The sequence below is a fragment of the Oncorhynchus mykiss genome, chromosome 10 (genome assembly GCF_013265735.2).
Source record: "Oncorhynchus mykiss isolate Arlee chromosome 10, USDA_OmykA_1.1, whole genome shotgun sequence".
NCBI lineage: Eukaryota > Metazoa > Chordata > Actinopteri > Salmoniformes > Salmonidae > Oncorhynchus > Oncorhynchus mykiss.
In genome coordinates, this window is record NC_048574.1 from 42,184,253 (window position 1) to 42,203,897 (window position 19,645).

Below are 19,645 nucleotides of genomic sequence, written 5' to 3' on the forward strand. Positions count from 1 at the left end.
AAATATATCCAAGGATCTGAGGTTGGATGTTAAGAAACTTTCGGCTCTAAAATATCCTTTGGAGTAGGATGCAACTTTGTATTCGGGAGATCTTATTGTCACTGAATTAATAGACAGGTAGCAGCTTTGCAGTGGGAGGATTTTATTCATATGAAACTGTTCTGGAGATCCTTTAGAATTGCATCGCAGATCTTTTCAGATTCAAGATGTGATGGACAATTAACCCCAGTTTGCAGATGATGTTATTAAACTGGAAATGATGAAGTCCTCGGTCAAAGGTGCTCACTTTCCCATTAATGAAGCCCACGATTCAGATATAGGTCAGAATGCAGTTCAAGGCATTTATTTACAAATGAATGATTATTTTTGTTGAATGTTCATACTAATCGAGACAGAGGAAAATACGGTGATTTGTTATTAGAGAAAGAATTAGATCGAGAACAACAACATGAGGTGACATTATTACTTACTGCGGCTGACGGTGGGGCTCCACAGAGATCTGGTACTCTAGTTATACACGTTAATGTGTTGGATGCTAACGATAATATCCCAGTATTTAGCCAGGATGTTTACAAGGTCATTTTGGTACCTTGAGGTAAGAACACTCTATATATTACTCATTGGAAAGTGGTTGCACTTTTTACTGAGTGGGACATCCTGGTTAAATACAAATGTGTCTTTTTACATCACCATGTAGGTTCAGAATTTCTTTTTCGATAGTAGTATCATTTAGGTAGAAGCTTAAACAGTTTGTCTATGGCATCCTGATTCATATGTTTAACAGGCACTGCAATTGTTATTCGTCTTTATGGAAGTCTGGTTGTTGTATTCGCCCAAAGTAATTCTGACATGCAGTAGGCTAAGCGTATTTTCTTACCCTGTTTTAGAGTCACTGAATGGAGGACAATGTTGAGTTTTTAAATGGAATCCGTTTAAAAATAAGAACTTGACATGGACATATAGATACGTTATTATTCATTTTTCTAATTTCTAATTTCACAATAAATATATTGGAGTAGATTGAGATGTAAGCCTATTGCGTTGTCGCGTTCTGAAACATCCCCTACGTTTCAGCACCAGGCACGTGGACAGCGACTAAACTTTTTGTCTTCACTTTAACATCAGTTTAAATCCTGCCAAACTCAAATGAAGACGGGAACAATAACACATGTTGGTTTGTTGAGTGAGGACACGTTGATAGTTAGTGGAATCCGTGCATTAAATTGGCTTAATAGGAGAAAGTTGCGACTTTTGTTAACTCAATGTTTTTTACCTTATTGACTGTTCTGATTCATGAACAGGAGTTCATACATCACACAAGTATTACTTTAAACATATGTCTTTATAACTATTTATTATTGAATTGGTCATTGGCTACATCATATTTGTAGGAATATACAATAACAAGATAGAAAACTATTGTGTGCTGTTTTTTTAATGACTCAGGATGTCGCTGTTCACCAGCTAAGAAAAGTTAGGCAGCCTACACTTCTCAACCCGCTAATATATTACTCAAAGGGCGGGTACATTCTATCGCGCCATTATCACTGAGCAGCACTCGGCCAAAGGAGCAATTTCTTCATTTGGGTAATTTATCTTAGCCAATATTTGTAGTGGCCTACATTGCATAAATATTTTTTTCACCTTGTAATTGGAATATTTTCGTTTTGTACATCGAAAATGGGCTACATTGGATTTACAGTTTCAGCTTTTGTCCTCCATCTGGCTTTTGTTCTATCCCTGATACGCATCAGTAATGGCGATATGACCTATTCTATTCCAGAGGAGATGAAACGCGGATCTGTGGTCGGAAATATAGCCAGGGATCTTGGGTTGGATGCTAAGAGACTGTCGGCTCGAAAAGCTCGTTTAGAAGAGGATGGAACTAAACACTTCTGTGACATTAACCTGAATTCGGGAGATCTTGTTGTCGCTGAAAGAATTGATAGGGAGCAGCTTTGCGGTCCGAGGATTTCATGTGGGCTCAAATATGAAATGGTTCTTGAAAGTCCTTTAGAATTGCATCGCATATCTCTTCAGATTCAGGATGTGAACGATAATTCACCACAGTTTGCAGATGGTGTTATCAAATTGGAAATAACGGAATCAGCTGATAGAGGTGAACGTTTCCCCATTAATGAGGCCCACGATGCAGATATAGGTCAGAATGCAGTTCAAAGCTACTCTTTACAAAGGAATGACCATTTTGTCTTGAATGTTCATACTAATCGAGATGGAGGAAAATACGGTGAGTTAGTGTTAGAGAAAGAGCTGGACCGAGAACAAATGCAGGAGGTGACGTTGTTACTTACTGCGGTTGATGGTGGGACTCCACAGAGATCTGGTACTGTAGTTATACACGTCACTGTGTTGGATGCTAACGACAATATTCCAATATTTAGCCAGGACGTGTATAAGGTCAGTCTACCAGAAAATTCTCCGTTGGGTACCGTAGTAGCTACAGTCCGCGCAACTGATGTAGACGAGGGAGCAAATGGCGAGGTAACATATGATCTAGGTCGAATTTCTGATGAGTTGAAGAATGTGTTTCAACTCGATAGTAAAACTGGGGTTATAAATCTGTCTGGACCGATAGATTATGAGGAGCAGCCCATTTATGAGTTGCGCGTCCTCGCCAAAGATGGTGCAGGTTTGGTGTCATACACAAAAGTACTGATAGATATTACTGACGTAAATGATAACGCACCAGTGATATTAATAAAAACCCTGACCAATCCAATTCCCGAGAATGTGTTACCTGGAACAGAGGTCGGCATCATTAATGTACAGGATAAAGACTCTGGGGGGAATAGACAGGTCCGATGCTCCATTCAACAAAATGTTCCATTCAAATTAAATCCCTCAATCAAAAACTATTATTCTCTGGTAACAACGAGTGAACTCGACCGTGAGATAATATCAGATTATAACATAACTATCACTGCCACTGACGAGGGGACTCCGCCTTTATCCTCCTCAAAGACTATTAATGTGTCTGTGTCAGACGTGAATGACAATCCACCTGTGTTTGAAGAACAACCCTACAGCGCCTATGTGACTGAAAATAACAAGCCTGGCTCCTCTATGTGTTCTGTTACTGCCAGAGACCCAGACTGGAGACAGAACGGCACAGTGGTCTATTCTCTATTGCCCGGTGAAGTCAACGGTGTTCCGGTGTCCTCGTTTTTATCCATTAACGGAGACACGGGGGTGATTCATGCTGTGAGAACATTTGATTATGAGCAGTTTAGGAGCTTCAAGGTCCACGTTGTAGCCAGAGACAATGGTTCTCCTCCACTCAGCAGTAACGTGACTGTGAGTGTCTTCATAACAGATGAGAATGATAACTCTCCCCAGATATTATACCCTGCTCCAGCAGGGAACTCCTTGATGACTGAGATGGTCCCCAAAGCTGCTCTGGCGGGGTCCCTGGTTTCCAAGGTGATAGCTGTGGATGCTGACTCTGGACAGAACGCATGGCTTTCATATCATATCGTGAAATCGACTGATCCGGGACTTTTCACTATTGCTCTCCACAGTGGAGAGATCAGGGCACAGCGGGACATTTCTGAATCTGACACTATGAAGCAAAACCTTGTCATATCAGTGAAAGATAACGGACAGCCCTCTCTGTCTACAACTTGTGATGTATATTTACTCATATCAGATAACTTGGCTGAAGTTCCAGAACTGAAAGACATGGCTTATGAGGATAGTTCCAAACTTACTTCCTATTTGATCATTGCACTGGTCTCTGTCTCCACCTTTTTTCTGACGTTCATTATTCTCATCCTGGCCGTGAGGTTCTGCCGTAGTGGAAAGCCTAGAATGTTGTTTGATGGAGCAGTCGCCATTCCCAGTGCATGTCTCCCTCCCAACTATGCAGAGGTGGATGGAGCTGGAACTCTGCGCAGTTCTTATAACTATGATGCATACCTGACAACGGGCTCACGCACCAGTGACTTCAAGTTTATCAGATCTTACAATGACAGCACGCTGCCTGCTGATCAGACACTGAAGAGAAGCCCAACGAAGTTATTAGAAGGAAGTTTCATCACACTCAACACTGCAGGGGAGTCTATTGAGGTAAGATAGAACTAAGAGGTGATACGCCTTTTGTTTGTGTGCGGATGATATCAGAATATCTTTCCTAGTGTGTTAGTGGTCTTTTCCTTAAATTCTTCTTTATCCTCTTGATTATGAAGGGTTATGTAAAGACATCAATATTCCCTTTTTAATGCCTTTTCACAAGGGATATTCTTTCTATTTTGTTGTTGGTGTATATAAAGTTAGGCATACTACCCCAATCATGGAGTTTGTTTACATTTTCCTTCCTGTAGTATCCTCATTGCCTACTACATTTTCTTTAAGTATATTGGCTACGTTTCCACATTTCAGCACGTGGTTAGTGGACAGCGACGTAACCATCATTTTACGTTAGAGCAGTGGTCACCTGCCTTTTCTGAGTCAAGATCACGTTGTGAGTCAAAATGCTGAGATCTACCGCTCTGATTTTTTATTAACATGACTAAAAAAAATGTAAGCCTACGTAACATTAACCAATTAAAAACAGTTCTGTACTAATGAGGTTTGTGCAGTTAGATATAGACCCAATACATTGACACAGCATACTGGCTTTGCTTGAATTTACCTGCCAATGCATTGTTGTTCGGGACATTTTTAAAAATTATATTTCAACATTTGAAGTAGGCTGTATGATCACACCGGTAATATCCATTGTTGTATTACTTGTGAGGCACAGCTGAGTGAACATACATTTAAATAATTTACTTTTTATTTTACTGGGCTGATGGTGCTTGCATCTGATGGTCAGTCTCAGCGGAGGGAGAGCCGCAGACTAAGGGTCCGTCTCTCAACACTTAAACTTAAACATGAACTCACTCATAAAAACAGCAGTTTTTTGCAGTATTCGTTGACAGTCTCTCTCTAGTCATGGTTTTAAACGTTTAGAAATCTCACAGTATTAATTTTGCCGTAGCTTTCTTTTATGCCTGCTATTGTTACTGCAGACTCGGTCATTTTAGCAATCTTATTGGCCATCGGAGGCCTAATGCACTTGATTTCCTCTCCAGGCCCACCGGAATGACATAGTTTGTACCTTCAGACACATGAAATGGCAACAGTTTGCCTACCCGGAGCGCAGGGCAGATGAATTGGCTGCACCTACCACCAACAGCCCGAGACTAAAAAAAAAGAGTAATACAAGGCTTTATCGTTGGGTTTTTTAAAGAAATGTGTGGCATCGACTAGAAATGCATTGGAGATCGACAAGTGGATCGCGATCGACCGGTTGGTAACCACTGCCACTGAGTATAGTGGACACATAATTGCTGGGTTTGATTAATAATACGGATTAGTCATCGTTTAATTTTATGTGGACCGTTGATTTGACTTATCTATTTATTTATTTTTGTTATTCGCTAATACATAATTAGTCAGACAATGGCAAAAGTATGGAAATATTGAATTTACTTTTCATATCTTCTCATTTATGATTACATAACGAGTTGATTTCTCACAGCCATTGGTTTTCCTCTCTTCTCTTGCTAAGCTGCATGAAACGTTCGACATACAACTCAGAGGGCGGGATACTGACCAAGATGATAAATGAGGTAGAACTGTTTGTATTGTGACTGCTGTACTCTGTAAGAACTCAGGATGTCGCTGTTTACCATAAATATAATTAAAGACTCGTCTCCACCCACCATTGGATTATTCAAAAGAGTAATAGGCTATGTTGCATCACTTTCAACGAAGAGCAGTTGGATAACATTCGTTTTGCTATTCCCTTTGAGAGCCTAATATTGTACACTTACAATACCGTATCAGTTCGACTAGTTTTGAACTCTTATGTTGACAATTGGCTTTAATCATCCAGAATGGGGTACACAGGATCTTCGGTTTTTACCTTTTTGTTTCGCCTGGCTTTTTGTCATTGCCTGATGCGCATCAGCAATGGAGACTTGAGCTATTCTATTCCAGAGGAGATGAAACACGGATCTGTGATCGGAAATCTAGCTAAGGATCTGGGGCTGGATGCTAAGAGACTTTCAGGTCGTAAAGCTCGTTTGGATATGGATGGCAGTCGTCAACGTTACTGTGACATCAATGTGAATACCGGAGATTTAATTGTGTCTGAAACAATAGACAGGGAGGAGCTGTGTGGACCGAAGGTTTCTTGTTCTTTAAAATACGAGCTTGTGCTGGAAAAACCTCTTGAATTACATCGCATAACTGTACAAATACAAGACATAAATGACAATTCACCACGGTTTCCCAATGCACGTATTGATCTAGAAATTCGGGAATCTGCTTACAAAGGCGCACGATACCCCTTGGATGAACCTCATGACTCTGACGTAGGATTAAATGGTATTCAAAGCTATTCACTGGAGAGGAATGCCTATTTTATTTTAGACGTTCAAACGAGCTCAGACGGAGGAAAATATGGCGAGTTAGTGTTAGAAAAAGAGCTGGATCGAGAACAACAACAAGAGGTGACGTTGTTACTTACTGCTGTTGATGGTGGGACTCCGCAGAGATCTGGTACTGTAGTTATACACGTCACTGTGTTGGATGCTAACGATAATAAACCAGTGTTTAGCCAGACAGTGTATAAAGTCCGTTTGCCTGAAAATTCTCCAACAGGGACTGTTGTAGTTGCAGTTAGTGCTAGTGATGAAGACGAAGGGGCAAATGGAGAAGTATCATATGAGTTCAATCGTATTTCGGATAAAGCAGCTAAACTGTTTTCCATCGACAAAAATACTGGCGAGATTAAAGTGCAGGGTCCCATAGATTATGAAGAAAATATAGAATACGAAGTGCGTGTCCAGGCTAAAGATGGGTCTGGTTTAGCTGGCAATGCAAAAGTAATGATAGAAATCACTGACCTAAATGACAACGCACCGGTGATATTGATCAAATCCTTTAACAATCCCATCCCTGAGAATGTGTTACCTGGAACAGAGGTGGGGATCATACATGTACAAGATGAAGATTCAGAGGGAAATAGACAGGTCCGCTGCTCCATTCAACAAAATGTTCCTTTCAAATTAAACCCCTCAATCAAAAACTATTATTCTCTGATAACAACAGGTGAACTAGACCGTGAGATAATATCAGATTATAACATAACTATCACCGCCACTGACGAGGGGTCTCCACCTTTATCCTCCTCAATGACTATTCATGTATCTGTGTCAGACGTGAATGACAATCCACCTGTGTTTGAAGAACAATCCTACAGCGCCTATGTGACTGAAAATAACAAGCCTGGCTCCTCAATGTGTTCGGTTACTGCCAGAGACCAAGACTGGAGACAGAATGGCACTGTGGTCTATTCTCTATTGCCTAGTGGTGTCAATGGTGTTCCGGTGTCTTCATTTGTATCCATTAACGGAGACACGGGGGTGATCCATGCTGTGAGAACATTTGATTATGAACAGTTTAGGAGCTTCAAGGTCCACGTTGTAGCCAGAGACAATGGTTCTCCTCCACTCAGCAGTAACGTGACTGTGAGTGTCTTCATAACAGATGAGAATGATAATTCTCCCCAGATATTATACCCTGCTCCAGCAGGGAACTCCTTGATGACTGAGATGGTCCCCAAAACTACTCTGGTGGGGTCCCTGGTTTCCAAGGTAATAGCTGTGGATGCCGACTCTGGACAAAACGCGTGGCTTTCATATCTCTTCGTGAAATCGACTGATCCGGGACTTTTCACTATTGGTCTCCACAGCGGAGAGATCAGGGCACAGCGGGACATTGCTGAATCTGACAGTATGGAGCAGAACCTTGTTATATCAGTGAAAGATAACGGGAAGCCCTCTCTCTCTACAACCTGTGATGTGTTTTTACTCATATCAGATAACTTGGCTGAAGTTCCAGAACTGAAAGACATGGCTTATGAAGATAGTTCCAAATTAACTTCCTATTTGATCATCGCGCTGGTCTCTGTTTCCACCTTTTTCCTGACTTTCATTATTCTCATCCTGGCCGTGAGGTTCTGCCGCAGTAGAAAGCCCAGAATGTTGTTTGATGGAGCAGTCGCCATTCCCAGCGCGTATTTCCCTCCCAACTATGCAGAGGTGGATGGAGCTGGAACTCTCCGTAGTTCTTATAACTATGATGCATACCTGACAACGGGCTCACGCACCAGTGACTTCAAGTTTGTCCGATCTTACAATGACAGCACGCTGCCTGCTGATCAGACACTAACAAGATGTCCAGATACATTATTAGAAGGGAGTATCACCACGCTCAACACTGCAGGAGAGGCGAATGAGGTAAGCCTTCACTCATCTGAGATACCACCGTTTGTATGTGAGCGGTTTCGTTGTGGGAGAATGGGTTATGCATGATGAAAATACATTCTGGGCCTTAATGGCTTATGTCATCCTATAGAAACAGTAGGTCTACACTCGGTTTAAATGATGACATCTTAGTAGGCTAAAATGTGGAATTAATCCACTCATTGTTTTGTTTGATTGGTTGAGTTTTAAAGGTGCTCGCTGTTTCTTCTCTTCTCTGTGAGGAGTAATTCACTAAGAGTTTGATTTGATGGAAGCAGTTTGCTCCTTGTTTGTTTGTGCTGTGGTTTCCTATAAATATAACAAGCAATGCAGTTTCGGTTGCTTTTAGTTGAGTTTGCCTGTGATGTTTTCTTCACAGATGTTCTAATGGAGTTGACAACAAAACTTGATGGAGATAGGAAAACATGGTTTAGACTATTTTTGAAAAGGAATCAGGCATTTTATAATACATTACTTTTAATTGACCTGGGAAGTGTTTTTAATGTCTTTTGAAACTTGAATATAAATTGTTACGATGTGTATTTAAAATCCCCATTGCTTACCGTTTTTCTTGAGGTCGCCTACGTTTCAGCACCAGACCAGTGGACACCGAGGTGACTGTTTTAGTTTACTGAAGTCTAACGGTCGAAATCTCAAAGATAGAATGCGAAAGAATTAGCATTATTTTGATGACTAACGAAACATCGATAGTGAAATCGACAGTTTTCATGATGGTTTACGTTTTTTATTATCCAGGAAAAATGCATGTTGCAACTAGTCTACTAATTTCTTATTGTGTGACAATTTAGGCATATTGTGTACGTTTCTCCTAATAGCGTACCTCATCCATGTCTTCTCATGATCATGTCACGATGAGGTTACCACTGATTTGAAGCCTATATCTTTCATGTTTTAGTAAAGTCTTCTGCGTTCGGAGAATATGATACATTCTAAGAAGGACACACGGAAAACAATATTAGCCTACGAGCATGCTGTTTTTCTGATAGACTCATGATGTCGCTTTCCACCAGCTAAGTACAGTTAACTATATACCTCCACCTACTACGGGGTGTAGGCTCCATACAGCACGTCGCATTACCATTTCTCACTGAAAATAGTTTGGCTATTGATTGTGGACAATTGGCCTTAATTGCTATTAGACATTAAATATGGTCTACCAAGGCTTTACGTTTTTTGCATTTGCTTTTCGTCTGTCTTTCTGCCTTTTCTTCATACACATCCGCAAAGGAGACGTGAGCTATTCTATACCAGAGCAGGTGAAACGCGGATCTGTAATCGGAAATATAGCCAAGGATCTGAGGTTGGATGTTAAGAGACTTTCGGCTCTAAAATATCCTTTGGAGTAGGATGCAACTTTGAATTCGGGAGAGCTTATTGTCACTGAATTAATAGACAGGTAGCAGCTTTGCAGTGGGAGGATTTTATTCATATGAAACTGTTCTGGAGATCCTTTAGAATTGCATCGCTGATCTTTTCAGATTCAAGATGTGATGGACAATTAACCCCAGTTTGCAGATTATGTTATTCAACTGGAAATGATGGAGTCCTCGGTCAAAGGTGCTCACTTTCCCATTAATGAAGCCCACGATTCAGATATAGGTCAGAATGCAGTTCAAAGCATTTATTTACAAAGGAATGATTATTTTTGTTGAATGTTCATACTAATCGAGACAGAGGAAAATACGGTGATTTGTTATTAGAGAAAGAATTAGATCGAGAACAACAACATGAGGTGACATTATTACTTACTGAGGTCGACGGTGGGGCTCCACGGAGATCTGGTACTCTAGTTATACACGTTAATGTGTTGGATGCTAACGATAATATCCCAGTATTTAGCCAGGATGTTTACAAGGTCATTTTGGTACCTTGAGGTAAGAACACTCGATGTATTACTCTTTTATTACTATGTATTACTAAACAGTTTGTCTATGGCATCCTGATTCATATGTTTAACAGGCACTGCAATTGTTATTCGTCTTTATGGAAGTCTGGTTGTTGTATTAGGCTAAGAGTGTTTTCTTACCCTGTTTTAGAGTAACTGAATGGAGGACAATGTTGAGTTTTTAAATGGAATCCGTTTAAAAATAAGAACTTGACATGGACATATAGATACGTTATTATTCATTTTTCTAATTTCTAATTTCACAATAAATATATTGGAGTAGATTGAGATGTAAGCCTATTGCGTTGTCGCGTTCTGAAACATCCCCTACGTTTCAGCACCAGGCACGTGGACAGCGACTAAACTTTTTGTCTTCACTTTAACATCAGTTTAAATCCTGCCAAACTCAAATGAAGACGGGCACAATAACACATGTTGGTTTGTTGAGTGAGGACACGTTGATAGTTAGTGGAATCCGTGCATTAAATTGGCTTAATAGGAGAAAGTTGCGACTTTTGTTAACTCAATGTTTTTTACCTTATTGACTGTTCTGATTCATGAACAGGAGTTCATACATCACACAAGTATTACTTTAAACATATGTCTTTATAACTATTTATTATTGAATTGGTCATTGGCTACATCATATTTGTAGGAATATACAATAACAAGATAGAAAACTAATGTGTGCTGTTTTTTTAATGACTCAGGATGTCGCTGTTCACCAGCTAAGAAAAGTTAGGCAGCCTACACTTCTCAACCCGCTAATATATTACTCAAAGGGCGGGTACATTCTATCGCGCCATTATCACTGAGCAGCACTCGGCCAAAGGAGCAATTTCTTCATTTGGGTAATTTATCTTAGCCAATATTTGTAGTGGCCTACATTACATAAATATTTGTTTCACCTTGTAATTGTAATATTTTCGTTTGTACATCGAAAATGGGCTACATTGGATTTACAGTTTCAGCTTTTGTCCTACCACTGGCTTTTGTTCTATCCCTGATACGCATCAGCAATGGCGATATGACCTATTCTATTCCAGAGGAGATGAAACGCGGATCTGTAGTCGGAAATATAGCCAAGGATCTTGGGTTGGATATTAAGAGACTGTCGGCTCGAAAAGCTCGATTAGAAGAGGATGGAACTAAACACTTCTGTGACATTAACCTGAATTCGGGAGATCTTGTTGTCGCTGAAAGAATTGATAGGGAACAGCTTTGCGGTCCGAGGATTTCATGTGGGCTCAAATATGAAATGGTTCTTGAAAGTCCTTTAGAATTGCATCGCATATCTCTTCAGATTCAGGATGTGAACGATAATTCACCACAGTTTGCAGATGGTGTTATCAAATTGGAAATAACGGAATCAGCTCATAAAGGTGAACGTTTCCCCATTAATGAGGCCCACGATGCAGATATAGGTCAAAATGCAGTTCAACGCTACTCTTTGCAAAGGAATGACCATTTTGTCTTGAATGTTCATACTAATCGAGATGGTGGTAAATATGGTGAGTTAGTGTTAGAGAAAGAGCTGGACCGAGAACAAAAGCAGGAGGTGACGTTGTTACTTACTGCGGTTGATGGTGGGACTCCACAGAGATCTGGTACTGTAGTTATACACGTCACTGTGTTGGATGCTAACGACAATATTCCAGTATTTAGCCAGGACGTTTATAAGGTCAGTCTACCAGAAAATTCTCCGTTGCGTACCGTAGTAGCTACAGTCCGCGCAACTGATGTAGACGAGGGAGCAAATGGCGAGGTAACATATGATCTAGGTCGAATTTCTGATGAGTTGAAGAATTTGTTTCACCTCGATAGTAAAACTGGGGTTATAAATCTGTCTGGACCGATAGATTAAGAGGAGCAGCCCATTTATGAGTTGCGCGTCCTCGCCAAAGATGGTGCAGGTTTGGTGTCATACACAAAAGTACTGATAGATATTACTGACGTAAACGATAACGCACCAGTGATATTAATAAAAACTCTGACCAATCCAATTCCCGAGAATGTGTTACCTGGAACAGAGGTGGGCATCATTAATGTACAGGATAAAGACTCTGAGGGGAATAAACAGGTCCGATGCTCCATTCAACAAAATGTTCCATTCAAATTAAATCCCTCAATCAAAAACTATTATTCTCTGGTAACAACGAGTGAACTCGACCGTGAGATAATATCAGATTATAACATAACTATCACTGCCACCGACGAGGGGACTCCGCCTTTATCCTCCTCAAAGACTATTTATTTATCTGTGTCAGACGTGAATGACAATCCACCTGTGTTTGAAGAACAATACTACAACGCCTATGTGACTGAAAATAACAAGCCTGGCTCCTCTTTGTGTTATGTTACTGCCATAGACCCAGATTGGAGACAGAACGGCACAGTGGTCTATTCTCTATTGCCCGGTGATGTCAACGGTGTTCCGTTGTCCTCATTTCTATCCATCAACGGAGACACGGGGGTGATCCATACTGTAAAATCATTTGATTATGAGCAGTTTAGGAGCTTCAAGGTCCACGTTGTAGCCAGAGACAATGGATCTCCTCCACTCAGCAGTAACGTGACAGTGAGTATCTTCATAACAGATGAGAATGATAACTCTCCCCAGATATTATACCCTGCTCCAGCAGGGAACTCCTTGATGACTGAGATGGTCCCCAAAGCTGCTCTGGCGGGGTCCCTGGTTTCCAAGGTGATAGCTGTGGATGCCGACTCTGGACAGAACGCATGGCTTTCATATCACATCGTGAAATCGACTGATCCGGGACTTTTCACTATTGCTCTCCACAGTGGAGAGATCAGGGCACAGCGGGACATTTCTGAATCTGACACTATGAAGCAAAACCTTGTTATATCAGTGAAAGATAACGGACAGCCCTCTCTGTCTTCAACTTGTGATGTATATTTACTCATATCAGATAACTTGGCTGAAGTTCCAGAACTGAAAGACATGGCTTATGAGGATAGTTCCAAACTTACTTCCTATTTGATCATTGCACTGGTCTCTGTCTCCACCTTTTTTCTGACGTTCATTATTCTCATCCTGGCCGTGAGGTTCTGCCGTAGTGGAAAGCCTAGAATGTTGTTTGATGGAGCAGTCGCCATTCCCAGTGCATATCTCCCTCCCAACTATGCAGAGGTGGATGGAGCTGGAACTCTGCGCAGTTCTTACAATTATGACGCATACCTGACAACGGGCTCACGCACCAGTGACTTCAAGTTTGTCAGATCTTACAATGACAGCACGCTGCCTGCTGACCAGACACTTAAGAGAAGCCCAACGAAGTTATTAGAAGGAAGTTTCATCACACTCAACACTGCAGGGGAGCCTATTGAGGTAAGATAGAACTAAGAGGTGATATCCCTTTTGTTTGTGTGCGAACGATTCGGATTATATCAGAATATCTTTCCTAGTGTGTTAGTGGTATTTTCCTTAAATTCTTCTTTATCCTCTTGATTATGAAGGGTTATGTAAAGACTTCAATATTCACTTTTTAATGCCTTTTCACAAGGGATATTCTTTCAATTTCTTTGTTGGTGTTTATAAAGTTCGGGATGCTACCCCAATCATGGAGTTTGTTTACATTTTCCTTTCTGTAGTATCCTCATTGCCTACTACATTTTCTTTAAGTATATTGGCTACGTTTCCACATTTCAGCACGTGGTTAGTGGACATCGACGTAACCATCATTTTACGTTAGAGCAGTGGTCACCTGCCTTTTCTGAGTCAAGATCACGTTGTGAGTCAAAATGCTGAGATCTACCGCTCTGATTTTTTATTAACATGACTAAAAAAAATGTAAGCCTACGTAACATTAACCAATTAAAAACAGTTCTGTACTAATGAGGTTTGTGCAGTTAGATATAGACCCAATTCATTAACAGAGCATACTGGCTTTGCTTGAATTTACCTGCCAATGCATTGTTGTTCGGGACATTTAAAAAAAAATATATTTCAAAATTTGAAGTAGGCTATATGATCACACCGGTAATATCCATTGTTGTATTACTTGTGAGACACAGCTGAGTGAACATACATTTAAATAATGTACTTTTTATTTTACTGGGCTGATGGTGCTTGCATCTGATGGTCAGTCTCAGCGGAGGGAGAGCAGCAGACTAAGGGTCCGTCTCTCAACACTTAAACTTAAACATGAACTCACTCATAAAAACAGCAGTTTTTTGCAGTATTCGTCGACAGTCTCTCTCTAGTCATTGAGTGGCTGCTGCCAACACACTGACTCAACTCCAGCCACTTTAATAATGGGAATTGATGTAAAATATATCACTAGCCACTTTAAACAATGCTACTTAATATAATGTTTACATACCCTACATTATTAATCTCATATGTCTACGTATATACTGTACTCTATATCATTTACTGCATCTTTATGTAATACATGTATCACTAGCCACTTTAAACTATGCCACTTTGTTTACATACTCATCTCATATGTATATACTGTACTCGATACCATCTACTGCATCTTGCCTATGCCGTTCTGTACCATCACTCATTCACATATCTTTATGTACATATTCTTTATCCCTTTACACTTGTGTGTATAAGGTAGTAGTTTTGGAATTGTTAGTTAGATTACTCGTTGGTTATTACTGCATTGTCGGAACTAGAAGCACAAGCATTTCTCTACACTCGCATTAACATCTGCCAACCATGTGTATGTGACAAATAAAATTTGATTTGATTTGATTTAGTCATGGTTTTAAACGTTTAGAAATCTCACAGTATCAATTTTGCCGTAGCTTTCTTTTATGCCTGCTATGTTACTGCAGACTCGGTCATTTTAGCAATCTTATTGGCCATCGGAGGCATAATGCACTTGATTTCCTCTCCAGGCCCACCGGAATGACATAGTTTGTACCTTCAGACACATGAAATGGCAACAGTTTGAAAACCAGGGCAGATTAATTGGCTGCACCTACCGCCAACAGCCCGAGACCAAAAAAAAAAGAGTAATACAAGGCGTTATCGTTGGGTTTTTTACAGAAATGTTTGGCATCGACTAGAAATGCATTGGAGATCGACAAGTGGATCGCGATGACCGGTTGGTAACCACTGCCTTAGAGTATAGTGGACACATAATTGCTGTGTTTGATTAATAATACGGATTAGTCATAGTTTAAATTTATGTGGACCGTTGATTTGGCTTATCTATTTATTTATTTTTGTTATTCGCTAATACATAATTAGTCAGACAGTGGCAAAAGTATGGAAATATTTAATTTACTTTTCATATCTTCTCATTTATGATTACATAACGAGTTGATTTCTCACAGCTATTGGTTTTCCTCTCTTCTCTTGCTAAGCTGCATGAAACGTTCGACATACAACTCAGAGGGCGGGATACTGACCAAGATGATAAATGACGTAGAACTGTTTGTATTGTGACTGCTGTACTTTGTAAGAACTCAGGATGTCGCTGTTTACCATAAATAGAATTACAGACTCGTCTCCACCCACCATTGGATTATTCAAAAGAGTAATAGGCTATATTGCATCACTTTCAACGAAGAGCAGTTGGATAACATTCGTTTTGCTATTCCCTTTGAGAGCCTAATATTGTACACTTACAATACCGTATCAGTTCGACTAGTTTTGAACTCTAATGTTGACAATTGGTTTTGATCATCCAGAATGGGGAACACAGGATCTTCGGTTTTTACCTTATTGTTCCGCCTGGCTTTTTGTCATTGCCTGATGCGCATCAGCAATGGAGACTTGAGCTATTCTATTCCAGAGGAGATGAAACACGGATCTGTGATCGGAAATCTAGCTAAGGATCTGGGGCTGGATGCTAAGAGACTTTCAGGTCGTAAAGCTCGTTTGGATATGGATGGCAGTCGTCAACGTTACTGTGACATCAATGTTAATACCGGAGATTTAATTGTGGCTGAAACAATAGACAGGGAGGAGCTGTGTGGACCGAAGGTTACTTGTTCTTTAAAATACGAGCTTGTGCTGGAAAAACCTCTTGAATTACATCGCATAACTGTACAAATACAAGATATAAATGACAATTCACCACGGTTTCCCAATGCACGCATTGATCTAGAAATTCGGGAATCTGCTGACAAAGGCGCACGATACCCCTTGGATGAACCTCATGACTCTGACATAGGATTAAATGGTATTCAAAGCTATTCACTGGAGAGGAATGCCTATTTTATTTTGGACGTTCAAACGAGCTCAGACGGAGGAAAATATGGCGAGTTAGTGTTAGAAAAAGAGCTGGATCGAGAACAACAACAAGAGGTGACGTTGTTACTTACTGCTGTTGATGGTGGGACTCCGCAGAGATCTGGTACTGTAGTTATACACGTCACTGTGTTGGATGCTAACGATAATAAACCAGTGTTTAGCCAGACAGTGTATAAAGTCGGTTTGCCTGAAAATTCTCCAACAGGGACTGTTGTAGTTGCAGTTAGTGCTAGTGATGAAGACGAAGGGGCAAATGGAGAAGTATCATATGAGTTCAATCGTATTTCGGATAAAGCAGCTAAACTGTTTTCCATCGACAAAAATACTGGCGAGATTAAAGTGCAGGGTCCCATAGATTATGAAGAAAATACAGAATACGAAGTGCGTGTCCAGGCTAAAGATGGGTCTGGTTTAGCTGGCAATGCAAAAGTAATGATAGAAATCACTGACCTAAATGACAACGCACCGGTGATATTGATCAAATCCTTTAACAATCACATCCCTGAGAATGTGTTACCTGGAACAGAGGTGGGGATCATAAATGTACAAGATGAAGATTCAGAGGGAAATAGACAGGTCCGCTGCTCCATTCAACAAAATGTTCCTTTCAAATTAAACCCCTCAATCAAAAACTACTATTCTCTGATAACAACAGGTGAACTAGACCGTGAGATAATATCAGATTATAACATAACTATCACCGCCACTGACGAGGGGTCTCCACCTTTATCCTCCTCAATGACTATTCATGTATCTGTGTCAGACGTGAATGACAATCCACCTGTGTTTGAAGAACAATCCTACAGCGCCTATGTGACTGAAAATAACAAGCCTGGCTCCTCAATATGTTCGGTTACTGCCAGAGACCAAGACTGGAGACAGAATGGCACTGTGGTCTATTCTCTATTGCCTAGTGGTGTCAATGGTGTTCTGGTGTCCTCATTTTTATCCATTAACGGAGACACGGGGGTGATCCATGCTGTGAGAACATTTGATTATGAGCAGTTTAGGAGCTTCAAGGTCCACGTTGTAGCCAGAGACAATGGTTCTCCTCCACTCAGCAGTAACGTGACAGTGAATATCTTCATAACAGATGAGAATGATAACTCTCCCCAGATATTATACCCTGCTCCAGCAGGTAACTCCTTGATGACTGAGATGGTCCCCAAAGCTGCTCTGGCGGGGTCCCTGGTTTCCAAGGTGATAGCTGTGGATGCTGACTCTGGACAAAACGCGTGGCTTTCATATCACATCATGAAATCGACTGATCCGGGACTTTTCACTATTGCTCTCCACAGTGGAGAGATCCGGGCACAACGGGACATTTCTGAATCTGACAGTATGAAGCAGAACCTTGTTATATCAGTGAACGATAACGGACAGCCCACTCTCTCTACAACCTGTAATGTATATTTACTCATATCAGATAACTTGGCTGAGGTTCCAGAACTGAAAGACATGACTTATGAGGATAGTTCCAAACTAACTTCCTATTTGATCATTGGTCTGGTCTCTGTCTCCACCTTTTTTCTGACATTCATTATTCTCATCCTGGCCGTGAGGTTCTGCCGCAGTAGAAAGCCTAGAATGTTGTTTGATGGAGCAGTCGCCATTCCCAGCGCGTATCTCCCTCCCAACTATGCAGAGGTGGATGGAGCTGGAACTCTGCGCAGTTCTTACAATTATGACGCATACCTGACAACGGGCTCACGCACCAGTGACTTCAAGTTTGTCCGATCTTACAATGACAGCACGCTGCCTGCTGATCAGACACTAACAAGATGTCCAGATACATTATTAGAAGGGAGTATCACCACGCTCAACACTGCAGGAGAGGCGAATGAGGTAAGCCTTCACTCATCTGAGATACCACCGTTTGTATGTGAGCGGTTTCGTTGTGGGAGAATGGGTTATGCATGATGAAAATACATTCTGGGCCTTAATGGCTTATGTCATCCTATAGAAACAGTAGGTCTACACTCGGTTTAAATGATGATCTTACAATGACAGCACCCTGCCTGCTGACCAGACACTGAAGAAGAATCTAAATGAACCTTTTGGAGAAAACATTATCACGTTCAACACCGTGGGGGAGTGTGAGGTGAGATTTCATAGGTTGTGAATAACTGAAATGCTTTTAATTCGGTTGTGCCTATTTGAAGCTGTATAACTAAAAATGTACAAATATGAATCTGTACAACTAACCATGTGCATATATGAAGCTTTACAACTAACCATGTGCATATATGAATCTGTACAACTAACTATGTGAAAAATATGAAGCTGTACAACTTACCATGTGCATATATGAAGCTGTACAACTACCCATATGCATATATCTCATGAAGCTGTACAACTAACCATGTGCATAGCCTACTCTATGAACCTGTGTAACTATCGTAGCAACTTACAGGAGCAATTAGGGTTAAGTGACTTGCTCAAGGGCACATCAACAGATTTTTCACCTAGTCGGCTCAGGGATTCGAACCATCGAACCATCAGTAACCATTGGTTACCTGCCCAACACTCATAATCGCTAGGCTACCTGCTGCCTATTATTCTTTCTAACTATGGGAGATTTTATGGAAGATGCCAAAACCTTGGAGATAACAATAGATGGTGAACTCAGATATGGGCCTGTGGTTTAGTTTTCCCTAAATCAATCCATATGACAAATCCAGCTCCAGAACCGTTAATAGAGCCAGCTGGATAATATTTGGAATATTGAGTAGTAAAAAAAAAAGACAACGGATAATATTAGCTAGCTAGATAAAGTTAGCAAGATACTACATGACCAAAAGTATGTGGACACATGCTTGTCGATCATCTCATTCCAAAAGCATTAATATGGAGTTGGTCCCCCCTTTGCTGCCATAACAGCCTCCACTCCTCTGGGAAGGCTTTCCACTAGATGTTGGAACATTGCTGCAGGGACTTGCTTCCATTCAGCCACAAGAGCATTAGTGAGGTTGGGCACTGATGTTGGGAGATTCGGCCTGGCTCGCAGTCCCCGTTCCAATTCATGGGGTCGGGGTTGTAGTCAGGGCTCTGTGTAGGCCAGTCAAGTTCTTCCACACCGATCTCGACAAACCATTTCTGTATGGACCTCGCTTTGTTCACGGAGACATTGTCATGCTGAAACAGGAAAGGCCCTTCCCCAAACTGTTGCCACAAAGTTGGAAGCACAGA

The 19,645-nt window shown here is 40.9% G+C and overlaps 2 protein-coding genes across 11 annotated transcripts in view; both read left to right on the forward strand.

The window, feature by feature from the left end:
* The window catches only part of LOC110533900 (protocadherin gamma-C5), a 140,403-nt gene that overhangs the window by 18,639 nt on the left and 102,119 nt on the right, over positions 1 to 19,645 (forward strand). Inside the window, exon 1 of one of the 10 annotated variants that reach the window (XM_036990307.1) lies at positions 15,653 to 18,301. The exons of 7 other annotated variants lie outside the window; for them this stretch is intronic. In XM_036990307.1, coding sequence (XP_036846202.1) covers positions 15,893 to 18,301 — 2,409 coding nt within the window. In that variant the 5' untranslated portion in view covers positions 15,653 to 15,892. Of the gene's footprint in view, positions 1 to 15,652; positions 18,302 to 19,645 lie in introns of those variants that run through there. 2 more of the 10 variants (XM_036990325.1, XM_036990340.1) reach the window with 2 other exon arrangements.
* On the forward strand, positions 5,730 to 8,413 carry LOC110533909 (protocadherin beta-15). Its single transcript, XM_021618504.2, has one exon. It carries the CDS (start codon positions 5,901 to 5,903, stop codon positions 8,382 to 8,384), a length of 2,484 nt encoding a protein of 827 aa, XP_021474179.2. The 5' UTR covers positions 5,730 to 5,900; the 3' UTR covers positions 8,385 to 8,413.

What these genes read in the sequence shown, in the direction of transcription:
- LOC110533909 (XM_021618504.2), top strand. Translation starts at nt 5,901, where the DNA reads ATGGGGTACACAGGATCTTCGGTTTTTACCTTTTTGTTTCGCCTGGCT.